General features: G+C 47.5%; 1 protein-coding gene across 1 annotated transcript in view; it reads right to left on the bottom strand.

Annotated features, from left to right (window-relative positions):
- LOC136612060 (leucine-rich repeat-containing protein 40-like) overlaps positions 1-26,228 on the bottom strand; it is a 76,759-nt gene that overhangs the window by 44,691 nt on the left and 5,840 nt on the right. Inside the window, exons 2-5 of the mRNA XM_066592140.1 lie at positions 22,425-22,608; positions 3,884-3,916; positions 2,075-2,185; positions 914-1,103 (exon numbers count right to left, since the gene is read on the bottom strand). Coding sequence (XP_066448237.1) covers positions 914-1,103; positions 2,075-2,185; positions 3,884-3,916; positions 22,425-22,594 — 504 coding nt within the window. The 5' untranslated portion in view covers positions 22,595-22,608. The remainder of the gene's footprint in view (positions 1-913; positions 1,104-2,074; positions 2,186-3,883; positions 3,917-22,424; positions 22,609-26,228) is intronic.

Raw genomic sequence — 26,228 nt, 5'->3', positions numbered from 1 at the left:
CCCTGTGGCAAGTCAGATAATTGTTCCTGTCGGACTAGGGACAAGTACCCTAGGTGTGTATCTAATAGCGTTTTTGGACAAGTCTGGTAATAGGTCCTGTCGGGCTAGAGACGGCCGTCTCAGGTGTATAAGTAGTTTGATAGGCCGTCGTGATACACGATGTTTAAATTTGTAAAGAAGAAAACTGTAGATGATGGTCTTCTGGATCCTGTCCAGATGGTAGTATGTAGAGTCAATACCCCATACACCATACATCACCATAATGAGACACGCCATGAAGGGCTCCTAGAAAGTTGGGTGACAACTAATGGAATCATCATTGCATTGTCACTCAGCTCTTCCAGGATCCTGAATGCCAACTACAGAGTTATGCAAGCGTGTATACCGCATCCATCGCTATAACTACTCAAACATGGCATCCAAAGCTTCTGGAAAGCTGGGTGACAAGTAATAAGACCACTATTACATTTATACTCGGCTGTTCCTGTATCCTGAATGGCAGCTTGACGAGTGGTATATAATTCATTCCAAGGCAGTACTACTGCTCTTTATTCCTCCTGTAATACCCCCTCCCTGCCTAGTCTGGGGGAGTTCAAAATATTTTTTCCCTATTTTCCTCCTCTAAAACTTAGGTGCGTCTTATCATCCGATGCGTCTTATAGAGCGAAAAATACGATATTTAATTTCCTCCTTTCCAAATGGCTTCTATGCTTCTAATAAAGATTTTCCAAGGGCACATCAGAATTATTCTTGGGGTGTTCAATAAGATAAAATTTTGCAAACGTTTTTCTCACAAATAATAAGAGGAATACTTACCTCAGCAGAAACATAATTATAATCTAAATATATAAAATATAAATCAATGGGAGAAACAACATATGATACACTTTTTTAATCAGATATTGAGTATTACCTTATTTGAGTTCAAATGCAAATGTGTGAGGTTCACGAGTGATGGCAGATCCTTAATACTTCGAATCTTGTTATGAGATACATTGACAAAGACAAGTTGGGTACAGGCTTTAAAAGCCTCCATATTTGCAACTGCATTGTAACTTAGATCCAGAGCAAGTAGGTTGGGCAGCATGGTTAGCCCAGGAAGACTACAAAATATAAAAAAACAGGTAAAATATAGCACATTACACCATATACAACAACTAGTGATTAAAAATATCATATTGGACATTTTGCCTAAAAACCTGCGACTAGATAGTATCAGCAGGAATGGCAGAATTTCTCTGCAGCTGGGGCTTCGCTGACTCTACCCGTTTTTTTCCACACTCACTTCCCTTCACCTGGATGGGCTCTTCTAAGGTCCAGATCCTGGTGCTCTCAATGTGTCAAGGGAGTGGTCACCACTGTCAATCATGTCACCCATTGAGAGTGATGGGTCCATCCCAGAAGCTAGACCTAAGAAGAGTCCTTCTAGGGGAGGGCAGGTAAGTATGGAATACAAAAAAGGAGACAGAGACAGCGGGGATGCAGCAGTAGGGCTATGCAGTCAGCGCTGTTGATTCTATGACAAATTATCTTTAAACATTTTAATACAAAACACTGTAAGGATATACACAGTTTACATTATATTTTATATTCTACACTGTGGCCTCGCCCTTAGTAATTATTGTCCCACAAGTACCTCCTGTAGTTAAAACGGATTTATCAGCATATACTCTGCCCTGCTAAATGACTAATAAGAGAATAGACCTATTTTCTTACTAGAATGACTTAAAACAGAGCAACATCATATGCTGAAAAATCTACTTTTTAAAATAAATTCTTTATTTGTAATTTAACAGAAACATTTGTAATTTGGTATCAGTGGAGTGGCACGCATGTCTAGACAATTAGCACTAGGAAATTCGAACTTATCATGTCACTACATACCAGTGTAATATGGGGGATATCCATGAATCAACATGAAAACACTATTTGCAGGCATGCCAGTGTTTTTTCCTTTATGAAATTATTGTAATATTATGAAAGATCTACTTTATTCGCCCAGTTTATACCTTGCAAATCAAGCATCATAATCAAGATTTATTATACAGTGCAATAATACAAGAATAGTTCATACCTGTGAAGGGCATTACAGGAGACATTGAGTTCCAGGAGGCCGTGAAGATGATGAAAACTGTTCACCTTCAATTCTGTCAATTCATTGAGAGACAAGTCCAGTTTAAGGATTCTAGAGATAAAATATCTATGTAGTTATTTCAGAGGTAACATCAGGGTTAGCACTGCTTCTTTGCACCACTAGGACTGTGGTTTAAAAGAGTTGGGAAGTCTAATAGTTGAACAGTAAAATTCCCTGAATGTGGCACTGATGGAACCTGATAGGTGCTATAGTATCAGTTAGTCTCAATTGCTAAAATAGATCAATATTACCAGGAAGTCCAATCCTTGGTGGGGAAGCAGAGAAGACCTTGGTAATTGTAGTGTGAGACAGAAAAGAATCCAGAGCGCTACTCTACATTGAAGATAGAGGAGTTACAAAGCAGTGAACGAGCAAAAAAAAGAAATTGTATGCTCACCACCACACTCTGTATTGCACCCGCTTCAATCCAAGCTGAATCTTCCTATCCAGAGGCAGCTCCACCGCACAGTCCTCTACGGTAATCCACATGAGATACTTCCAAAAAATGAAAAAATGCTGTTTGTGCATGAAGGTTTAGCCTTTATTCCTTTAGTGTCGGTACATCAGAGTTGAGTAAGAGGACGCATTTCAGTCCGTAATAGAACTTGCTCCATTACGGACCAAAACGCGCCTTATTAACTTCACTCTGATGTACCGACACTAAAGGAATAAAGACTAATCTTCATACACAAGCAGCATTTTTTCATTTGTTGGGAAGTATCTCATGTGAGTTACAAATCAGGCTACAGTAGTTTGACAATCTGTCCTTAGTACAATCATGCTGGCTATCACTTGTAATATTACTTTTACATACTCCTGTACATAGTCCCTTAAGAACCTCTCAAACATTTTTCCCACAATGGATATGGATCTATTATTACCTGGTGAAAAGCTAGAGCCCTTTTTGGGTTACTATGGCAGTCAGTGAATCTTTAAGTATCATAGAATGCTTTGTGACTATTATTTTGTTTTGCCTTTTGTTGTTACATCTGTCTCTATGTATCCTACTTGACAACTAACAAGACTGTCTGTGGCTGCCAAATGCAGGGGAATTCACTTTCCCTTCCTGGGGTTTGCATATTCTATTCAAAAAATGAACTACATGATAGTCAATAAGTATTAAAGGTAGAGAGTAGAATATCAAGACCCTTAGGTGGTATTAGCATGAGCGAGTGCGATTTTGGTCAGTGAAAAACTGACCAGTTTCCATGTGATTTTCATGCATTTGCAATGCATTTTTTGTTATTTTCACGCATGATTTGCATCCATTTTAGACCCATTTTTCACTGCACTGCATTTCCTGTTTTTTTAATGTGGTCCCCATAGTAACGATCTCACTCGTATGCAAGTGGATTCTTTCCCCCATGCCAGTTCTGTCAATCTCTGAATTGGACAGAACTCACATGGAACAATTACCCATGTGAATGCAGCCTAAATAAACATATGAAAAAGTGGTGTTAAAGGGGGTGATATGTATAAAAATGCTAGTTTTAAGTGTTCAAACTAGTAATAAGCAAATTTACAGGGGTTGTTCTACTTCTAGCTGCTTTGGTGTAGAAAGCAGACACTCCATACATTGCACAGTGGACTGGGTTGGTACTGCAGGTTGAGTCCCATTCACTTCAATAAGACTCAGCCTGCAGTACCAACCCAGACTTTTGCACAGCAAATCAGCTACCGGTAGAAGTGGGACAGCCCATTTAAACCAATTTGCTGTAGTAAGACATTTATAAAAAAAAATGAACTTACCTTTCTGGAAAGTCTGTAACCGGAAACTCATCTCTAAAAAAAGCACACAATAGGGCAGATGTATGAATGTTGTTTTAAATGTATACAGTTTTGAACTAGACTAGGCAAGCAGCAAAATTTATCACAGTAGTGTATGCTGTTGATAAATTTGGCACATCTTGCTAGACATGTTAGACAAGTTTCTCCTTTGATTGGCTTATGTAAAACCAATATTCTGCTCTGTCCTGATGTCTTCAGAAAGAGCAAAAGTCAGTTACATTGTTTCTCTACTGTCTGGAAAAGCTCTGGTCTGGGCCTCTCCTCTCTTGGAATGGAATGAAATGGTGAAGTAAAAGCTCAACTGTTCCTACCTTCTAAAGGTTTTTTAAAAACCTGGTAGGGCCTCTTGTGTTGCTGCTTCTTCACGTTAATTACATTAAGTCACTTGTACCATGGGCTACTTCACCATTCTGTACCATTGGCTAATTTACCATTCAGTCATGTATCTTGGGTTCAGAGTTCATTTTGAATAATGAGACTCTGTAGCCACATCTTGAGAAGGTCTGGGAGGAAGTGTTACAGCTCAATTGACTGTCCATGGACCTCCTACTTCCCTGGATGAACTCATTATGTTGATTTAATGGATCTGCATTAGGGCTTATTTAGATGACCGTATATTGGCTCGGTTTTCACGCCGAGCCGATATACGGTGTCCTTGTCTGCAGGGAGGGAGGGGGGGGAGGATGGAAGAGCCAGGAGCAGGAACTGAGCTCCTGCCCCCTTTCTGCCCCTTGCCACTATTTGCAATAGGAGGGGGTGAGACGGGGGCGGAGCTTTACTATAACAACCATGGCAGCAGAAATTTGATGCCGATTTGAGATCTATCATTACATACTGTATAAAAATGAAGAAAAATGAAGAATATTCCCCAGTTTCACTGGGATATTCTACAAACAAGCCCTAGAAGAGAATACATTTATGAAAAGTCATTTTACAAGCCTGTTAACAGGTTGGTAGAGGCAGTTGCCCTTCAGGCTATGGACAACTTTGGACAGCTTTTTTTTCAAATAAATGCATGCATTTTGGGCTGTCAATCACTTCTGCATTAAGGTCCATTTACACGGGGCGAATGTCAGGCAAACGATGCTCGACACTCCTTCCTGTTTTCCTCAATCCGTGCTCCTGCACGGGAGCTCGCAGAGCAGGCTGGTTCACGGAGCCGGGCAGTGCAGGAGATTTCTTTCCTCTCGCTCCCCTGCCCCCCTCCATTCACATAATACAGTGGCCATTCACTACTGAACGGCGGCTGTTTAAACTGCTTCATCGCTCATCTTTTATGCATGGTGAAACTTTATATGTGATTACTGCTAGGAGTGGGAAATGGTGAAGCTCTGGATGTGTCATGGACTGTGTTCACGTGGACTCTGGACTCCCCTGTAGTGGTTTGCAGTCATCACCACTATGCTAGTCAAATGGCTGAGAAAAGCTAAAACAAACATAACTGTGAATAGAATAGTAGTCAAATATGCAAAGCATGGCAGGGGAGTCCAAGTGAATACAGACCCTGACAAGGGGATTACATTTACTGGTGAGGAATGGTGAAGCTCTGGATGTGACTACATATACTGGTGAGGGAGTCAGAGTTAACATGGCTGTCTGACACCTGGAGTGTGAATTAACTTTGCTGTATGGGGTCTGCATTAATTCTGGGGTCTGATGTTTGGAGTTTTAATTAGTATTGAGGTATCTTGTGTATTACTTATTTTAATCCATTTAAGAAAAAAAAAAAGATTACTTAATAAGGCCAGGTCCAGACGCTGCGGTGTACGTTCTGCACCACAACTTTAACCCCTTAACGACCAGCCCATAGTGTTTTTACGTCCTGCCCAAGTGGGCTTTATTTTCTGAGGATGTAAAAACACGTCTCCTGCAGAGAATAAAGCCCCGTGGGCTCTGACCGTGACAGCTCCATGCTGTCGGTGCCCGCAGGTAGCCGACAGCATGGAGCTGTCATCCCGGGCTGCGGACAGTCCCCCCCGGCATTGCGATCGGCGCTATCCAATGGATAGCGCCGATCGCAAAAAAGTAAATAAAAGTTGTGAAAAAGTTAAAGATTCAGCTGCCCTGATGGATCGGATCCATCAGGGCAGCTGAAAATACCCACCGAGGTTCCCCGATGTCTGTCGCGGAGAAAGGGTCCTCCGGGACCCGGCGCAGCTCTTCTGCGCATGCGCGCCAGACGAATGACGTCACGCGCGTGCGCAAAGGAATGGGAACCCCGGGGAGTTTAAAATCTCCTGGTTCCCGGCTTCTGAAGGTAGCCGAGAACCAGGAGATGTCCCCGGGGACCGCGGCGATCCAATGGATAGCGGCGATAGCGAAAAAGTTTTTTAAAAAGTAAAAATCCGCTTAATTTTACCTCCCCTCATGGATCGGATCCATGAGGGGAGGTGAAAATACTCACCCCGGGTCCTCAGCGGCATCCCGGTCTTCCCGGACCTGAGTCCCCTTCTGGGCATGCGCGCCCGATGACTGACATCGGGCACGTCAACAGAGAGGCTCAGGACCTGGGAAATTTAAAATCCCTCTGCTCCTGGCTGCCATGTGTAGCCAAGAGCAGAGGGATATCCCTGCAGAGATGATCACCGTTATCCAATGGATAGCAGTGATCATTTAAAGTAAAAAAAAAGTGTAAAAAAGTAATTTAAAAAAAGTGTAAAAAAGTTTAAAAAAAAAGTTTAAAAAGTAAAAAAAAAAATGTTTAAAACGCTTACATTTCATCTCCCCTCACGGATCATAATCCATGAGGGAGGATGAAATTACGTACCTAAGGCCCCCGGATTTATCCGCGGACCTTACCGCAGCTTCTGCACACGCACCCGTCGCCAAAGCGGCAGATGCATGCGCAAAAGCCGTGGATTGCCAGGATAATTGAAATTCTCCCTGCTCCTGGCTACAAAACTGAGCCAAGAGCCTGGAGATTTCACGGGGGGCCGCAGTGAGCATTCCTGATCACGTGTTCGCCGTTATCCAATGGATAATGGCGATCACGTAAAAGTTTTTTTTTTAAAAAGTTAGTTTCATCTCCCCTCACCGATGCAATCGGTGAGAGGAGATGAAACTTTTTACCGGAGGCCTCCGTATTTGCACCCCGACATGATCCTCATCCATGAACTTTCCCAGATTCTGCACATGCGACCGCCGGCAAAACACCGGACACATGCGCAGGAGTCAGGGAGCCCAGGAAACATAAAATCGCCTTGCTCTCGGCGACCAACGGTCGCCGAGAGCCTGGAGCATTGACGGGTGGCCTCGCTGAGCGGTGGCCGGTCACGAGATAAAAAGGTAGTGATCTACCTTAGGTCGGTCTCACATGACCGGATACGAATTACGAATTCCGCATGCGTCTGATCCGCAGTATTACGCAGATCAATCGCATTGGATTACACAATTCCGCTTACATTAGCGGGTCGGAATTGTGTAATCCACTTGCAGAAAAGAGAACGCAGCAGGTTCTATTTTACCGCAGATATTTGCAACATAGAGCCCATTGTGCTCCATGGTCGTGGATATACCCGCTGCCCATACGCAACTACCTTGTATACGGGCTGCGGGTACCCGTGTCATCGCTAAGCGCCGGTGCGGGAAATACAAGCAAAAAAAAGTACTGCGCATGACCGCCTGTGTAAGTAGGCAGTTATGCGCAGTACATTACGTGTCCGTACGCAGGGTCACAGCCGGGCTCACATTATTTTTAGGAAGTCCATTTTTTTTCCGTATAAGTGGGCAATGGGGCCTTGAATTTATTCAGTTGTACCCTGAAATCCAGCGGGCATTCCCTCCATTATGGGCCTAGCCATGTGTCCTGTAAGTAGTTTAGGGCCACAATGGGTATGTTTCTGAACACGGGACAAACGGGGATATCCATTTTGGGGTGAACGTCTTCATTCCTATGTGTGCTGTACAAAAAAAAACAGTTTTTAAATTGACAAAATTGCCAAAAAAATGAAAATCATAATTTTTTCCTTCTGCTTTGCTTAGATTCAGTCAAATACTGTGGGGTCAAAATACGCAGTACACCCCTAGATGAATTTGTTAAGGGGTGTAGTTTTCAAAATGGGGTCATTTGGGGGGGTTCTTTTTCGTTTTGGCCGCTCAATGTCTCTACAAGTGGGCAAAGGGGCCTGGAATTTATTCCGTTGTACCCTGAAATCCAATGGGTGGTCCTTCCATTATAGGCCTAGCCATGTTTCCTTTAAGTAGATTAGGGCCACAATGGGTATATTTCTGAATACGGGACAAATGGGGGTACCCATTTTGGGGTGAACGTCTTCATTCCTATGTAGACTGTACAAAAAAACCTGTTTTTAAATTGAGAAAATTGCTAAAAAAATGAAAATCGTAATTTTTTCCTTCTGCTTGGCTTAGATTCATTCAAAAATTGTGAAGTCAAAAAAGTCATCGTACCCCTAGATAAATTTGTTAAGGGGTCTACTTTTCAAAATGGGGTCACTTGTGGGGGTTCTCCATCGTTTTGGTCAATCAAGGGCTCTACAAGTGGACAATGGGGACTAAATCTCCCTCAAGCAAAATTTCTGTTTCGAAAGCCACCGGTTGCTCCTTTCATTTTGGGTCCAATTGTGCATACAGATGTAATACTAGGGCCACAATGGGTATATTTCTGAACACGGGACAAACGGGGGTACCCATTTTGGGGTGAACGCCTTCATTCCTATGTACACTGTACAAAAAAAACCTGTTTTTAAATTGACAATTTGCAAAAAAATGAAAATCATAATTTTTTTTTTCTGCTTGGCTTAGATTCATTCAAAAACTGTGAAGTCAAAAAAGTCATCGTACCCCTAGATGAATTCGTTAAGGGGTCTAATTTTGAAAATGGGGTCACTTGTGGGGGTTCTCCATCGTTTTGGTCACTCAATGGCTCTACAAGTGTGCAATAGGGCCTAAATCTCCTTCAAGCAAAACTTCTGTTCCGAAAGCCACCGGTTGCTCCTTTCATTTTGGGCCCCATTGTGCATACAGACGTAATACTAGGGCCACAATGGGTATGTTTCTGAGCACGGGACAAACAGGGGTATCCATTCTGGGGTGTAAATCCTCATTTTCATGTGTACTATAGAAAAAAGTCCTGTCTTTAAAATGACATATTTGCAAAAATATGAAATTTTAGTTTTTCTCTTCTAAATTGCATTGACTCCTGAAAAAAAACTGTGGAGTTAAAATACTCATGACACCCCTCAGTGAATACGTTAAGGGGTGTAGTTTTTAAAATGCGGTCACTTGTGGGGGTATATATCATTTTGACTCCTATGAGCCTTTCCAATCTTGGCTTGATGTAGGAAAACAAAGTGTTCCTCAAAATGCTGAAAAGTAATGTTAAATTTGTACGTCTCGTAAATGGTTAAAAAAAAACGAAAGTTTTTCCAATGTGCGCCCAAAATAAAGTAAATTCATGGAAATATTTATCTTAGCAAAAATTTCTATATTATGTTTGCACATATTTGAGATATTGCAGTTGGAAAAATGACGATTTTTTCAAAATTTTCCCAATTTTGGCGCTTTTAATAAATAAACACAAATTCTATCGGTCTTTTTTTTCCACCTAAATGAAGTACAACATGTGGCGAAAAAACAATGTCAGAATCGCTTGGATATGCAAAACCTTTCTGGTGTTTTTCCATGTTAAAGTGACACATGTCAGATTTGCAAAATTTGGCATGGTCATTAAGGCGCAAACAGGCTTGGTCACTAAGGGGTTAAAGTAATTACGACAGAAGTAAACATATATAGAACCCAGACTCAGACCACGAGTCATACTGGAGATTTGTACACAGATACAGCGACAAATCCACGGGGCAAATCAAATGGAGAGTCTGGAACGGAAGACTGGGTCAATACACAGGCAAGGGAAGAGTATAGAGTGCTGGAGGGTAGAAAACTGGATGCCCAGGCTGATGGCGTCAGGGGCATAACTACAGGGGATGCAGAGAATCCGGTTGCACCCGGGCCCAGGAGCCTTAGGGGGCCAATAAGGTCTCTCTTCTCCATATAGGGAGCCCAATAAAATGGATTATACCTACCTGATAATCGGGTTTCCAGTAGTCTCCACGACAGCACCAATTGAGATTGCCTCCTCCTGATAGGACAGGAACAAACTGAGAGGTTAAAAGCTCCCCCCCTTCCCCACTTTCCTCAGTGGATTCTAACGAATTGCCGGGGTAGGAGCTCAACTTAAATTTTTTTTTTTTTGATAAAATTATATTATATATATATATATATATATATATATATATGTTTCTTTATATTATATAGTTTCTTTTCTATCAATTTAGGGAGGGAAGGTACGGGTGCTGTCGTGGAGACTACTGGAAACCCGATTATCAGGTAGGTATAATCCATTTTTTCCCCCAGTCGTCTCCACGACAGCACCAATTGAGACGTACCAACTAAAGTTTCCCTAGGGTGGGATTGCTGCCGAGAGGACTTTGCGGCCGAAGGCCCTGTCCTCGTCCTGCTGCACTTTTACCCTATAGTGTTTAACAAACATGTGGGGTTTCTTCCAGGCTGCGGCTTTGCATATCTGCTCGACCGAAGCTGAGCTATGTTCGGCCCATGAGGATGCTACTGCCCTTGTAGAATGGGCTTTAAGAGCTAGGGGGATTTCCTTCCCGAGGGCCTTATAGGACTCTGATAGCCAGGTGGATCCACCTGGCTATGGAGCTTTTGCTGCTTTGCTCCCTTTATTTGGGCCACTGAACTGGATGAACAAGTTGTCCCGCTTCCAGTGGCTTGTCACCTCTATGTAGCCTAGGACTGCTCTCCTAACGTCCAGGCAGTTGAGGGTTTTTTCTTCCTCGTTTTTAGGTTTACTAAAATTTGAGGGGACTATTATGTCCTGGGACCTATGAAAATGTGATCCTACTTTTGTCCTAAACGCCGGGTCCGTTTTAAGTACTAATTCGGTGGCCGAGATTTTCAGGAACAGGTGGCGAATGGACAAGGCCTACAGCTCGCTAGCCCATCCTGCGGAGGTGATGGCTACTAAGAAAATGGTCTTAATAGTAAGCATTTTTATGGGTAGTGCTTCGATCGGCTCGAATGGTACCGTTGTCATGGCCCCTAGGGCCCAGTTAAGGTTCCAGTCTGGAAAAAGATTTATGGGCCCAGGCCGTAATCTAGTTGCTGCTGCTAGGAACCTGTTGACCCATCTGTTGTCGGAGAACTTTGTGTCACATATGGCGCTAAGGGCTGTGACCTGGAACTTCAGGGTGCTTGGAGAGAGGCCCGTCTCTAGGCCCCTCTGTAAGAACTCTAAGATTAGAGGGATGTCCGGGATAGAATCCCCGCGATCCCTTCCCTGTCTCCATGAGGAGACCCTTCTCCAACTTTCTGGTAGATAAGGTGGGTAGTCTTTTCTGCTGGACATTAACGTTTCTACTCCTATCTCTGAGAATCCCTTCTCTTTTGGTGAGGATTCCTCAAGAGCCATGCTGTTAAGTGGAACCTGTCTAGGCTCAGATGGCTCAGTGGGCCCTGCGATAGAAGACCTGTCCAGGTAGGGAAGATGACTGGGTCCCGGACGCTCAGTTGCTACAAGACCGAACCAGCTTCTTTTGGCCCAGAAGGGGGTCACCAGGATTAGTGTGCATACCTGGGTTCTGAAATATTGTAAGACTCTGGGGATTAACGGTAAAGGGGGGAAGGCGTACACCAGCCCTTCTCCCCAGTCTTGGCCTAGGGCGTCTACTGCTGTCGGACGATCTCCTGGCCGGAGGGAGAAGAAATTGCTTACTTTGGCATTTTTCCCTGGTTGCGAACAGGTCCAATTGTGGGGTCCCCCACTGATTGATCAGGATTCTGAATGCTTTCAGGGAGAGAGACCATTCTCCTGGGTCTATTTGCCTCCTGCTGAGAAAGGCCGCTTTTGGTTTAGCGTCCCCTTCAAGTGGGTTGCCGTGATCGCCCTGTGATTTGAGGACTGTTCTTTTGTTCTTTGAGGTCATGGGCCCTGAAAGAACTGGTTCCCCACGTGCGCTCCCATCCCCAGGCGCTTGCATCCGTTGTGATGTGAGTGGCTGGGTTTTGTAGCCAATGAACCCCTCTCCGCGGGTTCTCTGGGGATGCCCACCAACGCAGGCATGTTTTCGCCGCGCTTGGAATGTACATTCTTGTCCCTAGAGAGGACCGCTTTTTGTCCCACGTGGATAGGACTGAGGCTTGCAGGGCTCTGGTGTGAGCCTGGGCCCATGCCACTCCTGGAATGCCTGAAATCAAGCTTCCCAGGAGAGACCTGGCTTCCCGAATTGTGCATAATGGTCTCCGTAAAAAGGTTTTGACTAGCAGTCGGATTTTTTGTATTCTCTCCTCGGTTAGGCAGGAGCATTGCGATTCTGAGTCGAGCGTTATACCCAGAAACGTTTTCTGTTTGTCGGGATCTAGGCTGGATTTTTCCCAGTTTATGATCCGTCCCAAGGATTGGGGAAGTTCTAGCACTATCCTCAGGTGTTTTCGTTAGGAGTTCTCTGGACTCTGCTATTATTTGGACCGACTTCTTCCTCAGGTAGGCGGCTACCTCCGCCATAATTTTGGTGAAGATTCTGGGTGCTGAGGAGATCCCAAAGGGCAGGCATCTGCATTGATGGTGCTCTATTCCTTTGCCCATATCCACTGCGAGCCTTAGGTATTTCCGGGACCCCTCGTGGATCGGTACGTGGAAATAAGCATCCTTTAAATCGATGGATGCCCTGTAGGCTCCTTTGGGGATCAACTTTATCGTTGAGGAGATGGACTCCATCTTGAATTTTCTGTATCTGATGCAGGTGTTCAGAGGTTTCAGGTTCACTATCATCCGCTGTTTCCCACAGGGTTTCCTTGCTAGGAAGAGCCTGGAATAATGGCCCTGGGTCTCCTCGTTTTGCGGTACGGGGGATATTGCATTTAGTTGTTGCAGGTCCCCAACGGTTTGCCTTAGTAGGTGTAACTGTTTGGAGCCTCCCGTGATAATGAATTTTCTTCTGGGGAGGGACACCAGTTCTATCCGGTATTCCTGCTGTAAGATCTTTGGGATCCATGGGCCTTCGGAAATCGTGGCCCCTTGATCCACAAAGCCCTCCAGCCTTGCCCCTACGGGGATGGCGTCAGGGTCTCTGATTTGGCTCCCCCTGGTGGGGGTAAAAGAGGATATTCCTTCCTCTGCCCCCCTTGGGGTAACTCCAGCGGCCTGTCTTGCCCCTGCCTCGGTAGGTCTCTGGCTGTTGCCTTGGGGCCCGGAAGAAGGTCTTCCCTCTCTGTGGCTTTTCTTCCGGGGTTTTTGGGGCGCATAGCTTATTTTTGACCACGATTTCAGCCATAACACTCTTCTGGCTGAGTTAGACCGGGCTGTAGCCGTCGCCGAGAGTTTGACAGTTTCGGCCGCGGCGTCCGCTAGGCAATTTGTTGCCATACGCAGGATCGGAAGGGAATTTAGGATCTGTTCCCTCGGCGTCTTATTGGTTAGGTGTAGCTGTAGCTGTTCTAGCCGTACCCCCAGAGTTCGCGCCACACAAGTGGCTGCGATCCCTGGCCTAAGTCTGTTTGCCGCTGCCTCCCATGATTTCTTTACAGGCCCTCAGCTTTGCGATCCATGGGATCTTTTAACTGTGCGGCGTCCTCCACTCTTTTTGGATTATTTTGGTGATATTCTTGTGGACAGGGAAGGTATGCTTGCGCCTCTCCCCTAGTCCCCCAAATATCTCATCTTGTAGGGTACGTGGTTCTCTGGGCTCTTCCATTTTTAGTGTAGCCCTGACTGACTTAATCAATTCCATTAAGTCGTCCTGATGGAATAAGTATTTTTTGTAGTCCTCCTAATCTGAGGACTCCTCGGCCGCCAGTTCCTCTTGCTCCGACCGATGGAACTCTCTGAGTCGGAAGGCTCGTCAGGAACATACGCCCTTTTCTGGCGTTTCGCTGGCGGCGCCAGCTGTGACGTTAGGGCTGATCTACCTCTTCTTTCACCAGCTTCCTAACGTCCTCCTGATTCCTCTTTAACTAGCCTAGCTACGCATGCCTTGCACAGAGGCCTCTGGTACGTAGCTGGCAGTTTTATCCCGCAATCCGCGCATTTTCTGAGTTTTGTTCTGGGGGTGATGTCTTTTTATATCCCCCTGACAAATAAAGCATTTTTTGTGGGTAAATATGCAATTTTCCATACACAATACACTGGATATTTGCATTGTATTTTTGCGGGTACATATGCAATTTTCCATACACAATACACTGGATATTTGCATTGTATTTTTTGCGGGTAAATATGCAATTTTCCATACACAATACACTGGATAATTGCATTGTATTTTTTGCCGCACTGGCTACTTACGGCCGCTGAAGCTGAGGTTTCAGCTGTCTCTGGGGCTGGAGCACTCATTACTATACCGGTGCTGCAGACACCCTGCGACCTGTAGTGCTGGTTTGTTCTGGCTTCTCTCAGGTTCCTATTTTTTTTAATTTTTTTTTTTAATTTTCGCGCTCCTGCGCTAAGCCCCGCCCCCTCCGCTCCTGATGCAGATGCGATGACATCATCGCGCTGGACACGTGACGCGGCGCCCCGCCCCCCGCCGTCGGAGGGCTTCCTGGAGCGCCGCGCTGTAACTTCTGCAGGGAGGACGAGGGGGACTGAGGCTCCCGCTTTGTACCCCCCATGGGCCGCCGCGGGAGGAACCTGGCCCGGGGGTTACCACCCGATGTGGCGTCCCGGGAGTCGTCTGGCTGGGAAGGGAGGACAGGGTGAGCCACTGCCTTCCGATCCGCCTGTAAGTAATCCTGGCTGGCTTCTCCACCAGCTCCTCTCAGAGATCCTGCCTCCTGGCAGGACAGGAAGACACTGAGGAAAGTGGGGAAGGGGGGGAGCTTTTAACCTCTCAGTTTGTTCCTGTCCTATCAGGAGGAGGCAATCTCAATTGGTGCTGTCGTGGAGACGACTGGGGGAAAGTATCAATAAGGCATTATAGTTGGGGGCCCTGTTACAGACTTTGCATTGGGGCCCAGAAGCTTCAAGTTACGCCTCTAGATGCCGTCATTGGTGCATGCTGGTTGACATGGCTATGTGTCATATTTGCCAAATAATTACAGAAGACCAGTTTTGGATTGCGAAAAGGTATATAACAATAATCTTGTTAACCAAAAAATATAATGGTTACTTATTATAATACTTAACAATTAGAGATGAGCGAACGTACTCGGTAAGGGCGATTTCGCAATCGAGCACCGCGATTTTCGAGTACTTCACTACTCGGGTGAAAAGTACTCGGGTGCGCTGTGGGGCGGGGGGTTGCAGAGGGGAGTGGGGGGTAGCAGCGGGGAACAGGGGGCAGCCCTCTCTCTCTCACTCTCCCTCCCCACTCCCCGCTGCAGCCCCCCGCTCACCCACAGCGCCCCCGAGTACTTTTCACCCGAGTAGTGAAGTACTCGAAAATCGCGGTGCTCGATTGCGAAATCGCCCTTACCGAGTACGTTCGCTCATCTCTATTAACAATGTCTTTCTAAAAATGATAGTATTTAGAAACACGAACTAAACAACTCAGTCTTGGCTGTGTTTCTGTCCTCTGGTTGGAATATAAGGAAGCTTCGTGGAGTATAATAACTAGAGATGAGCGAACGTACTCGTCCGAGCTTGATACTCGTTCGAGTATTAGCGTGTTCGAGATGCTCGTTACTAGAGGCGACCACTACGCGATGTTCGAGTTACTTTCACTTTCATCTCTGAGACCTTAGCGCGCTTTTCTGGCCAATAGAAAGACAGGGAAGGCATTACAACTTCCCTCTGCGACGTTCAAGCCCTATACCACCCCCCTGCAGTGAGTGGCTGGCGAGATCAGGTGTCACCCGAGTATATAAATCGGCCCCTCTCGCGGCTCACCACAGATGCATTCTGACATAGTTCAGGGAAAGTGCTGTCTTGCTGGAGTTGCTATAGGGAGAGTGTTAGGAGTTATTTTAGGCTTCAAGAACCCCAACGGTCCTTCTTAGGGCCACATCTGACCGTGTGCAGTACTGTTGAGGCTGCTTTTTGCAGTGTTGCACTTTTTTTTTTTTTTGTATATCAGCCAAGCAGAGCATTGCGTCTTCAGTCTGCAGTAATTTTACATAGTATAGGGCCAGTAGTGCTGAGGCAGGGACAGTGAAAAACATATACTGTCTATATAGGCAGTGGGCTTTTCCCAAAAAATTTGGGAAAAAACATTCTATTTGGGCTGCCTGTGACCGTCCTGAGTGTACTGCATCTCTGCTGGGGGTAGTAGTCCTAATTAATACGCAGCCAGCTAAGTGATACAGCAGGCTTGCGCAAAATTCTTTCCTGGCTCTGCGTTGGCCGTTACATCACCGCTGTCATCCTGTCCAGAGGGAAACAGTCTGCAGTAATTTTACATAGTATAGGGCCAGTAGTGCTGAGGCAGGGACAGTGAAAAAGGTGAAAGACGTATACTGTCTATATAGGCAGTGGGCTTTTCCAAAAAAATGTGGGAAAAAACATTCTATTTGGGCTGCCTGTGACCGTCCTGAGTGTACTGCATCTCTGCTGGGGGTAGTAGTCCTAATTAATACGCAGCCAGCTAAGTGTTACAGCAGGCTGGCGCAAAATTCTTTCCTGGCTCTGCTGTGCGTTCCGTAAGCGAAGTCAGCCTCCAACCACAGGCCAATAAGCGGCACATTTAATTACAGTGTTCTGTTTCTGCACTACTGGTAATACACCATGCTGAGGGGTAGGGGTAGGTCTAGAGGACGTGGACGTGGACACGGGCAAGGACGCGGAGGCCCAAGTCAGGGTGTGGGCACAGGCCGAGCTCCTGTATCGCAGCCGACTGCTGCGGGATTAGGACAGAGGCACGTTTCTCGCGACCCCACATTCATCTCACAATTAATAGGTCAACGCGGTAGACCTTTATTAGAAAATGAGCAGTGTGAGCAGGTCCTGTCGTGGATGGCAGAAGGTGCATCCAGCAATCTATCGACCACCCAGAGTTCTGCGCCGTCCACTGCTGCAATTCTGAATCCTCTAGCTGGTGCTCCTCCTTCCTCCCAGCGTCCTCACTCCATTACAATGACACATTCTGAGGAGCAGGCAGACTCCCAGGAACTGTTCTCGGGCCCCTGCCCAGAATGGGCAGCAATAGTTCCGAATCCTCTCCCACTGGAGGAGTTTGTCGTGACCGATGCCCAACCTTTGGAAAGTTCCCGGGTTCCGGGGGATGAGGCTGGGGACTTCCGGCAACTGTCTCAAGAGATTTCAGTGGGTGAGGAGGACGATGACGATGAGACACAGTTGTCTATCACACAGGTAGTAGTAATTGGAGTAAGTCCGGGGGAGGAGAGCACAGAGGATTCGGAGGAAGAGCAGCAGGACGATGAGGTGACTGACCCCACCTGGTTTGCTACGCCTACTGAGGACAGGTCTTCAGAGGGGGAGGCAAGGGCAGCAGCAGGGCAGGTTGGAAGAGGCAGTGCGGTGGCCAGGGGTAAAGGCAGGGCCAGACCGAATAATCCACCAACTGTTTCCCAAAGCGCCCCCTCACGCCATGCCACCCTGCAGAGGCCGAGGTGCTCAAAGGTCTGGCAGTTTTTCACTGAGAGTGCAGACGACTGACGAACAGTGGTGTGCAACCTTTGTCACGCCAAGATCAGCCGGGGAGCCACCACCACCAGCCTCACCACCACCAGCATGCGCAGACATATGATGGCCAAGCACCCCACAAGGTGGGATGAAGGCTGTTCACCGCCTCCGGTTTGCACCGCTGCCTCTCCCCCTGTGCCCCAACCTGCCACTGAGATCCAACCCCCCTCTCAGGACACAGGCACTACCGTCTCCTGGCCTGCACCCACACCCTCACCTCCGCTGTCCTCGGCCCCATCCACCAATGTCTCTCAGCGCACTGTCCAGCCGTCGCTAGCGCAAGTGTTGGAGCGCAAGCGCAAGTACGCCGCCACGCACCCACACGCTCAAGCGTTAAATGTGCACATAGCCAAATTTATCAGCCTGGAGATCCTGCCGTATAGGGTTGTGGAAACGGAGGCTTTCAAAGGTATGATGGCGGGCGCGGCCCCGCGCTACTCAGTTCCCAGTCGCCACTACTTTTCCCGATGTGCCGTCCCAGCCCTGCACGACCACGTCTCCCACAACATTGTACGCGCCTTCACCAACGCGGTTACTGCCAAGGTCCACTTAACAACGGACACGTGGACAAGCACAGGCGGGCAGGGCCACTATATCTCCCTGACGGCACATTGGGTGAATTTAGTGGAGGCTGGGACAGAGTCAGAGCCTGGGACCGCTCACGTCCTACCCACCCCCAGAATTGTGGGCCCCAGCTCGCTGGTATCTGCGGCGGTGTATGCTTCCTCCACTAAACCACCCTCCTCCTCCTCCTCCTCCTACGCAACCTCTGTTTTGCAATCAAGATGTGTCAGCAGCAGCACGTCGCCAGCAGTCGGTGTCGCGCGGCACGGCAGCACAGCGGTGGGCAAGCGTCAGCAGGCCGTGCTGAAACTACTTAGCTTAGGAGAGAAGAGGCACACGGCCCACGAACTGCTGCAGGGTCTGACAGAGCAGACCGACCGCTGGCTTGCGCCGCTGAGCCTTCAACCGGGCATGGTCGTGTGTGACAACGGCCGTAACCTGGTGGCGGCTCTGCATCTCGGCAGCCTCACGCACGTGCCATGCCTGGCCCACGTCTTTAATTTGGTGGTTCAGCGCTTTCTGAAAAGCTACCCACACTTGTCAGACCTGCTCGGAAAGCTGCGCTGGCTCTGCGCACATTTCCGCAAGTCCCACACGGACGCTGCCACCCTGCGCACCCTGCAACATCGGTTTAATCTGCCAGTGCACCGACTGCTGTGCGACGTGCCCACACGGTGGAACTCTACGCTCCACATGTTGGCCAGGCTCTATGAGCAGTGTAGAGCTATAGTGGAATACCAACTCCAACATGGGCGGCGCAGTGGGAGTCAGCCTCCTCAATTCTTTACAGAAGAGTGGGCTTGGTTGGCAGACATCTGCCAGGTCCTTGGAAACTTTGAGGAGTCTACCCAGATGGTGAGCGTCGATGCTGCAATCATTAGCGTCACCATTCCTCTGCTATGCCTCTTGAGAAGTTCCCTGCAAAACATAAAGGCAGACGCTTTGCGCTCGAAAACAGAGGCGGGGGAAACCAGTATGTCGCTGGATAGTCAGAGCACCCTCCTGTCTATATCTCAGCGCGTTGAGGAGGAGGAGCATGAGGAGGATGAGGAGGAGGGGAAAGAGACAGCTTGGCCCACTGCTGAGGGTACCCATGCTGCTGGCCTGTCATCCTTTCAGCGTGTATGGCCTGAGGAGGAGGAGGAGGAGGATCCTGAAAGTGATCTTCCTAGTGAGGACAGCCATGTGTTGCGTACAGGTACCCTGGCACACATGGTTGACTTCATGTTAGGATGCCTTTCTCGTGACCCTCGCGTTACACGCATTCTGGCCACTACGGATTACTGGGTGTACACACTGCTCAACCCACGGTATAAGGAGAGCCTTTCCACTCTCATACCGGAAGAGGAAAGGGGTTCGAGAGTGATGCTATACCACAGGACCCTGGCGGACAAACTGATGGTAAAATTCCCATCCGACAGCGCTAGTGGCCGAAGGCGCAGTTCCGAGGGCCAGGTAGCAGGGGAGGCGCAGAGATCAGGCAGCATGTACAGCACAGGCAGGGGAACACTCTCTAAGGCCTTTGACAGCTTTCTGGCTCCCCAGCAAGACTGTGTCACCGCTCCCCAGTCAAGGCTGAGTTGGCGGGAGCACTGTAAAAGTAGCCGATCGCACGACTGTCCTCCGTGACGCCTCTGCCCCCTACAACTACTGGGTGTCGAAGCTGGACACGTGGCCTGAACTAGCGCTGTATGCCCTGGAGGTGCTTGCTTGTCCTGCGGCTAGCGTCTTGTCAGAGAGGGTGTTTAGTGCGGCTGGGGGAATCATCACAGATAAGCGTACCCGCCTGTCAACCGACAGTGCCGACAGGCTTACACTCATCAAGATGAACAAAGCCTGGATTTCCCCAGACTTCTCTTCTCCACCAGCGGACAGCAGCGATACCTAAACAATACGTAGGCTGCACCCGCGGATGGAAGCATTGTTCTCTATCACCATCAAAAACGTGGACCTTTTAGCTCTATCAATCTGTGTATAATATTCATCCTCCTCCTCCTGAAACCTGATGTAATCACGCCGAACGGGCAATTTTTCTTAGGCCCACAAGGCTCAGTCATATAATTTTTGTAAACAATTATTATACGTTTCAATGCTCATTAAAGCATTGAAACTTGCACCTGAACCAATTTTTATTTTAACTGGGCTGCCTCCAGGCCTAGTTACAAATTAAGCCACAGTAACCAAAGCGATTAATGGGTTTCACCTGCCCTCTTGGTTGGGCATGGGCAATTTTTCTGAGGTACATTAGTACTGTTGGTACACCAATTTTTGGGGGCCCTCGCCTACAGTGTAATCCAATTAATTTTTTGCCCACCTGCATTACAGCTGACGTTACATCAGCTGTGCTGGGCACTGCAATGGGATATATTTATGTACCGCCGGTGGCTTCCTGCGACCCACCCATGCTGTCGGTCCACATGGACTTCCCATTAGGGAGATGTACGTGCCTGTGTATACTTATAAAAAACTCGTGCCTGACTGGGGCATGCAGTTTGGGCCGAAGCCCACCTGTATTTAATCAGACATTAGCTCTGCTGTCCAGGGCACTGCAATGGGATATATTTTTGTACCGCCAGTGGGTTCCAGGGAGCCACCCATGCTGTCGGTCCACACGGACCTCACATTAGGGAGTTGTACCTGCCTGTGTCTATATATTAAAAACCCCGGTCTGACTGGGGCATGCAGTGTGGGCCGAAGCCCACCTGTATTTTATCTGACGTTACATCAGCTGTGCAGGGCAATGCAATGGGATATATTTATGTACCGCCGGTGGCTTCCTGGCACCCACCTATGCTGTCGGTCCACACGGAGTTGTAACTGCATGTGTCCACTTCTAAAGAACCCCAGTCTGACTGGGGCATGCAGTGTGGGCCGAAGCCCACCTGCATTTAACATGACATTACATCAGCTGTGATGGGCAATGCAATGGGATATATTTATGTACCGCCCGTGGGTTCCAGGGAGCCACCCATGCTGTGGGTCCACAGGGAGTTGTAACTGCATGTGTCTACTTCTAAAGAACCCCAGTCTGACTGGGGCATGCAGTGTGGGCCGAAGCCCACCTGCATTTAACATGACATTACATCAGCTGTGCTGGGCACTGCAATGGGATATATTTATGTACCGCCGGTGGGTTCCAGGGAGCCACCCATGCTGTGGGTGCACACGGAATTCCCATTGCGGAGTTGTACCTGCCTGTGACTATTTATAAAAAACCGCCGTCTGACTGGGGCATGCAGACACCTTGACAGAATGAATAGTGTGTGGCACATAGGTTCCCCATTGCTATGCCCACGTGTGCAGCTCCTGATGGAGGTGGCACAGGATTGGATTTCTCATTGCTTCTGTACAGCATTGTGGGCTATCGCCCCGCCCCTTTTAAAGAGGGTCGCTGCCTAGCCGTGACAACCCTCTGCAGTGTGTGCCTGCGGTTCCTCCTCATGGCAGACGCACTTATAAATAGACATGAGGGTGGTGTGGCATGAGGGCAGCTGAAGGCTGCGAAGGGACACTTTGGTGTGTGCTGTGGACACTGGGTCGTGCGGGGGGGGGGGGGGGGGTTGGGCAGCATGTAACCCAGGAGAAGTGGCAGCGGAGTGTCATGCAGGCAGTGATTGTGCTTTGTTGGAGGTAGTGTGGTGCTTAGCTAAGGTATGCATTGCTAATGAGGGCTTTTCAGAAATAAAGATTGTTGGGAGGGCGGGGGCCCACTCTTGCCGCTATTGTGGCTTAATAGTGGGACCTGGGAACTTGAGATGCAGCCCAACATGTAGCCCCTCGCCTGCCCTATCCGTTGCTGTGTTGTTCCCATCACTTTCTTGAATTGCCCAGATTTTCACAAATGGAAACCTTCGCGAGCATCGGCGATATACAAAAATGCTCGGGTCGCCCATTGACTTCAATGGGGTTCGTTACTCGAAACGAACCCTCGAGCATCGCGAAATTTTCAGCCCGAGTAACGAGCACCCGAGCATTTTGGTGCTCGCTCATCTCTAATAATAACCTGTTTCCCCGAAAATAAGACTGTCTTATATTAATTTTGGTCCAACAGATTTTACTTTTTTACATGTATAGCTGCCTGGACACTATTTATATTGTCTTTTTTATTAACTGTAACTATGGCTCAATTTTGGAGTAGGGCTTATACTTCAAGCATCCTCAAAAATCCTGAAAAAGCAATCTGCATTCTTAAAAATCCTGAAAAATTCTGCTAGGTCTTATTTTCGGGGTAGGTCTTATTTTTACGGAGACGGGGTATAAGGCACTGTAACTAACAAGTGTGCTTATTATTTTTAATATAATTTAAAATAAGTAAATATCTCTACCCACCTGGAATATAAAGATCCAAACTCAAAATCGAACACAAGGGCTTTTATCTGACACATTTTCATGGTAACACAATAATAAGGACCAGGTGTTTTTACATTCCAGGTGACTGGCAGCATATGTAATACGTTGGCATGGTCCTCCACAAACTGACGTGTAATTGTGTGATCCATGGAATGAAGTAGTCCTATTTAAAGATGGTGATGAAATATTAGGTGACATAACATGTGAATAAATACTGTACTGTACATGGGATGTAAAGAAAGTCATAGAAATGGCAAGGGGGTTAGAGAGATCCATTATAACTGTGAGAAGAGATTTGCCTCCAGGGTCTCTGGTTTGCAGCCTAAACCTCGAGGAGACAGGACATGAAAGACAAGACATAAATAAGAGCTGTAGCTAGGTCACAAGAGAAAGGTGCATGTCTATACTAGAAACAAAGGAATGCCTGTGAAATCTCAAGGAACACTAGAGGACAAGGATAAATTTAGGACCTGGGAAGTTCAACCCTTTCCAATCCAATGTCGGGCCTGCCCCGACATCATAATTTCCCTCCTCAGCTCCGATGTCGGGGCAGGCCCGACACTGCAGTGCAGGAGTGCATCTGCACCCGATCATCAGATACATCGGGTGCAGATACACTCCTGCACTGGTCCTCATCGAGGACCCCCGAGGAGAAGGCAGAAAGGGTTTTTAACCCTTTCTGCCTTCTCCTTTACACATTATGCAGCGCTCAATTAGCGCTATGTAATGCAGGAGATTCCGGCCGGCGATCATGTGACCGCCAGTGTCACCTGACCCCCAGCGGTCACATGAACGCCGAGCCGGGAGCCTGCACCATGGGGGGGGGGCCTGCTTACCTGTCCGGCGTCTTCCGCATTCTCCCTTCTGTCTCCCGACTCGGCGATCATGTGACCGCTGGGTGCCACCTGACCCCAGCGGTGCCACCTGACCCCAGCGGTCACATGATCGCCGAGCCGGGAGGCAGAGGGAGAATGCGAAAGACGCCGGACAGGTAAGCAGGCTCCCCCACAGTGCAGTGAGCACCTGCACCCTCCTGAACTCAGGAGTTCAGGAGGGTGCAGGGAAATGTATTTTTTCTCAGCCATTCTCGCCATCTCCAATTTATTTGAATGAATGAGAAAAAATAATTGGATTGGAAAGGGTTAATGTAATGCTTTAAAAAAAGTATGCAGGAGCTACAAAATTGAGGTACGCAGGGAATACAGTTCAAAGGTTATCCCCCAAAATCCTGTTCAAGCTAAAGATGTAAGACACTTGCTATTACCAATGTAGGTCAAGAAGGGTATTATTTCTCCTTAGGGAGAGCACCTGGAAGGTGTGAGGAGACATAAGGCCATCCATGCTCCTCTGGGAAATATGCAAATGGTAAGATGCAACAAAACCTTTACAGCGCCACCTATTGGAAGGAAGCATTTCTGCAAGTCAATGTCAGACTTTTTAACAAGTCTTGAAACAATGACTGGGAATTGTGAGCCAAAGCCAGAATAGATGCACAGACAGCTGTTTGGGGGTGATTGCTCCTCATTAGTGTGCACTAGGTTTCGGGCTTGGCTAGTGAGAGGCCTGTAGATGTGGGTCAGGAAGGGTTTCTCCTTAGGAGAGTACCTAGTAGGTGTGAGGAGACTTAAAAGGACATTCATGCTTCTGTGGGAAAGATGCAAATGGTAAGATGGAACAATACCTCTCGGAATTGTAAGTCTCCTCAAACCTTTTAGGTGCTGTCTGTGCAGGGTTATTCTGTCTTTGACTCACAATTCCTAAGGCCTCATGTCCACGGGCAAAAGAAGAATTAAAATCCGCAGCGGATTTTAACTCTTCTCCCGCACGCGGATCCGCACCCCATAGGGATGCATTGACCACCCACGGGTAGATAAATACCCGCGCATGGTCAATAAAAGGGATTTAAAAAAAAATGGAGCATGAAAAAATCTGGACCATGCTCCATTTTCGTGCGGGTCTCCCGCGGGGACGGCTCCCGCGGGCTTCTATTGAAGCCTATGGAAGCCATCCGGATCCGCGGGAGACCTAAAATAGGAATTTAAAAGAATTAACTCACCCGCAGCGGACCGGGAAGGTCTTCTCTTCCTCACGGCCGGATCTTTCTTGCTTCGGCTCGGCGGATGTGCCCAGCGCATGCGCGTGGCACGTCGGCGACGTGCCGCCGGCGTGACAAGTTCATCCGCCGGCCGAAAAAGAAGATCTGGCCGTGAGGAAGAGAAGACCTTCCCGGCCCGCTGCGGGTAAGTTAATTCTTTTAAAATTTCGATTTTAAGCGCTCATGTCCGCGGGGAGGCAGGAGGGACCCGCTGCAGATTCTCCATGGAGAATCCGTAGCGGGCCTGATTTTCCCCGTGGACATGAGGCCTAAGGCTTGTTAAAAAGTCTGATACTGACTTGCAGGAATGCTGTCTTTCAATAGGTGGCGTTGTAGAGGTATTGCTTCATTTTTCCCATTTCAATAGTACCAAAAATGGAGGGGATAACTGCTAAAAAAAAACCTATAACGTTCTATGACAGACAATATAGTACGTTACTTTTGAAAATGTAATTTAGCCTATTTTTCGTTTTATAAAACGCACCTAAGTTTTAGAGGAGAAAAATAGGAAAAAAATATTTTGAACTCCCCCAGACCAGGCAGTGAGGAGGTATTAAAGGAGGAATAAAGAGCAGTAGTACCACCTCAAAATGAGGTATACACCACTTGTCAACCTGCCATTCAGTACCCAGGAAAGCTGAGTGTAAATGTAATGGTGATCTTATTACTTGTCACCCAGCTTTCCAGGAGCCAGTAATGCCATGTTTGACTAGTTGTGCGATGTATGTGGTATAAATGCTTGCGTAACTCTGTATTTGGCATTCAGGATCCTGGAAGAGCTGAGGGCCAATGCAATGATGATTCTATTAGTTGTCACACAATTTTCTAATAGGCCTGCATGGCATGTCTAATTATGGTGCTGTATGGTAGATACACTTATGCAGAACTAGGCACAAATATATACTCCATACAGGCAGCTCTTACTTCTTCTCCCCCTCTGCCTTTCCTTGCTATGTAGCCGGCAGGTGTTAGAGCCGTCTGTATACCTACAGCTGATCGATGAGGCATAGGGCAGCAGCAGTTCACACGAGCGCATAAACAACTGATATACGCAACCATCTGAGGCATTGGTTTGAAATGCATTCGTTCACAGGGGAGAATATTCAGAGGACTGTCAAAAATGGACCATACACGACCGAAATACGTCTGGCGTATATACGGTGGCTAAAAAGATAGTTACAGAACCATCTTTTGCCCAACATATGGCGGCGGCTCGCATAGACCTCTATGGGAGCTAGGGGAAAAGAAGGGAGGGGGAGGTATTTCAGCAGTGTCCAACACTGAAAAACTTACAGGTGCCTCTGTTTAGACATTGGAAGGCATACCGAGGATTTTTGCAGAGCAAGGGTTTTCTAGGGTGCGACATATTTTTTTGTTAAAAATGTCGTTCCCGATCGTGTGAATGGGCGAAAAAAACATTGGCCATGACCACGGAAAAGTCATTCATGCAATTTTACGGCGCGGCTGTGTGAACGAGCCCTCACACTTTAGGCTCCATAGCAGGTGCCGCCCACCCATACAGCAGCTGATTACTGAACCCCCCCCCCCGGTAATCAGCTGTTGGGCGGGCCGCTCTGGTCTCCTGTTGTGCCTGCTTTGCATACAAACGGCCAGCAGCTGTGTGAGAAGGATTTGAAATCCTTTTCAGCTGCTGGCTGAGTCCGATTTAGCACATTTGTTCTATAAGA

The sequence above is a fragment of the Eleutherodactylus coqui genome, chromosome 2 (assembly GCF_035609145.1).
Source record: "Eleutherodactylus coqui strain aEleCoq1 chromosome 2, aEleCoq1.hap1, whole genome shotgun sequence".
NCBI classification, from domain to species: Eukaryota; Metazoa; Chordata; class Amphibia; order Anura; family Eleutherodactylidae; genus Eleutherodactylus; species Eleutherodactylus coqui.
The sequence above is the reverse complement of the archived record's forward strand: the minus strand, read 5'-3'. Positions and strand labels throughout refer to the sequence as shown.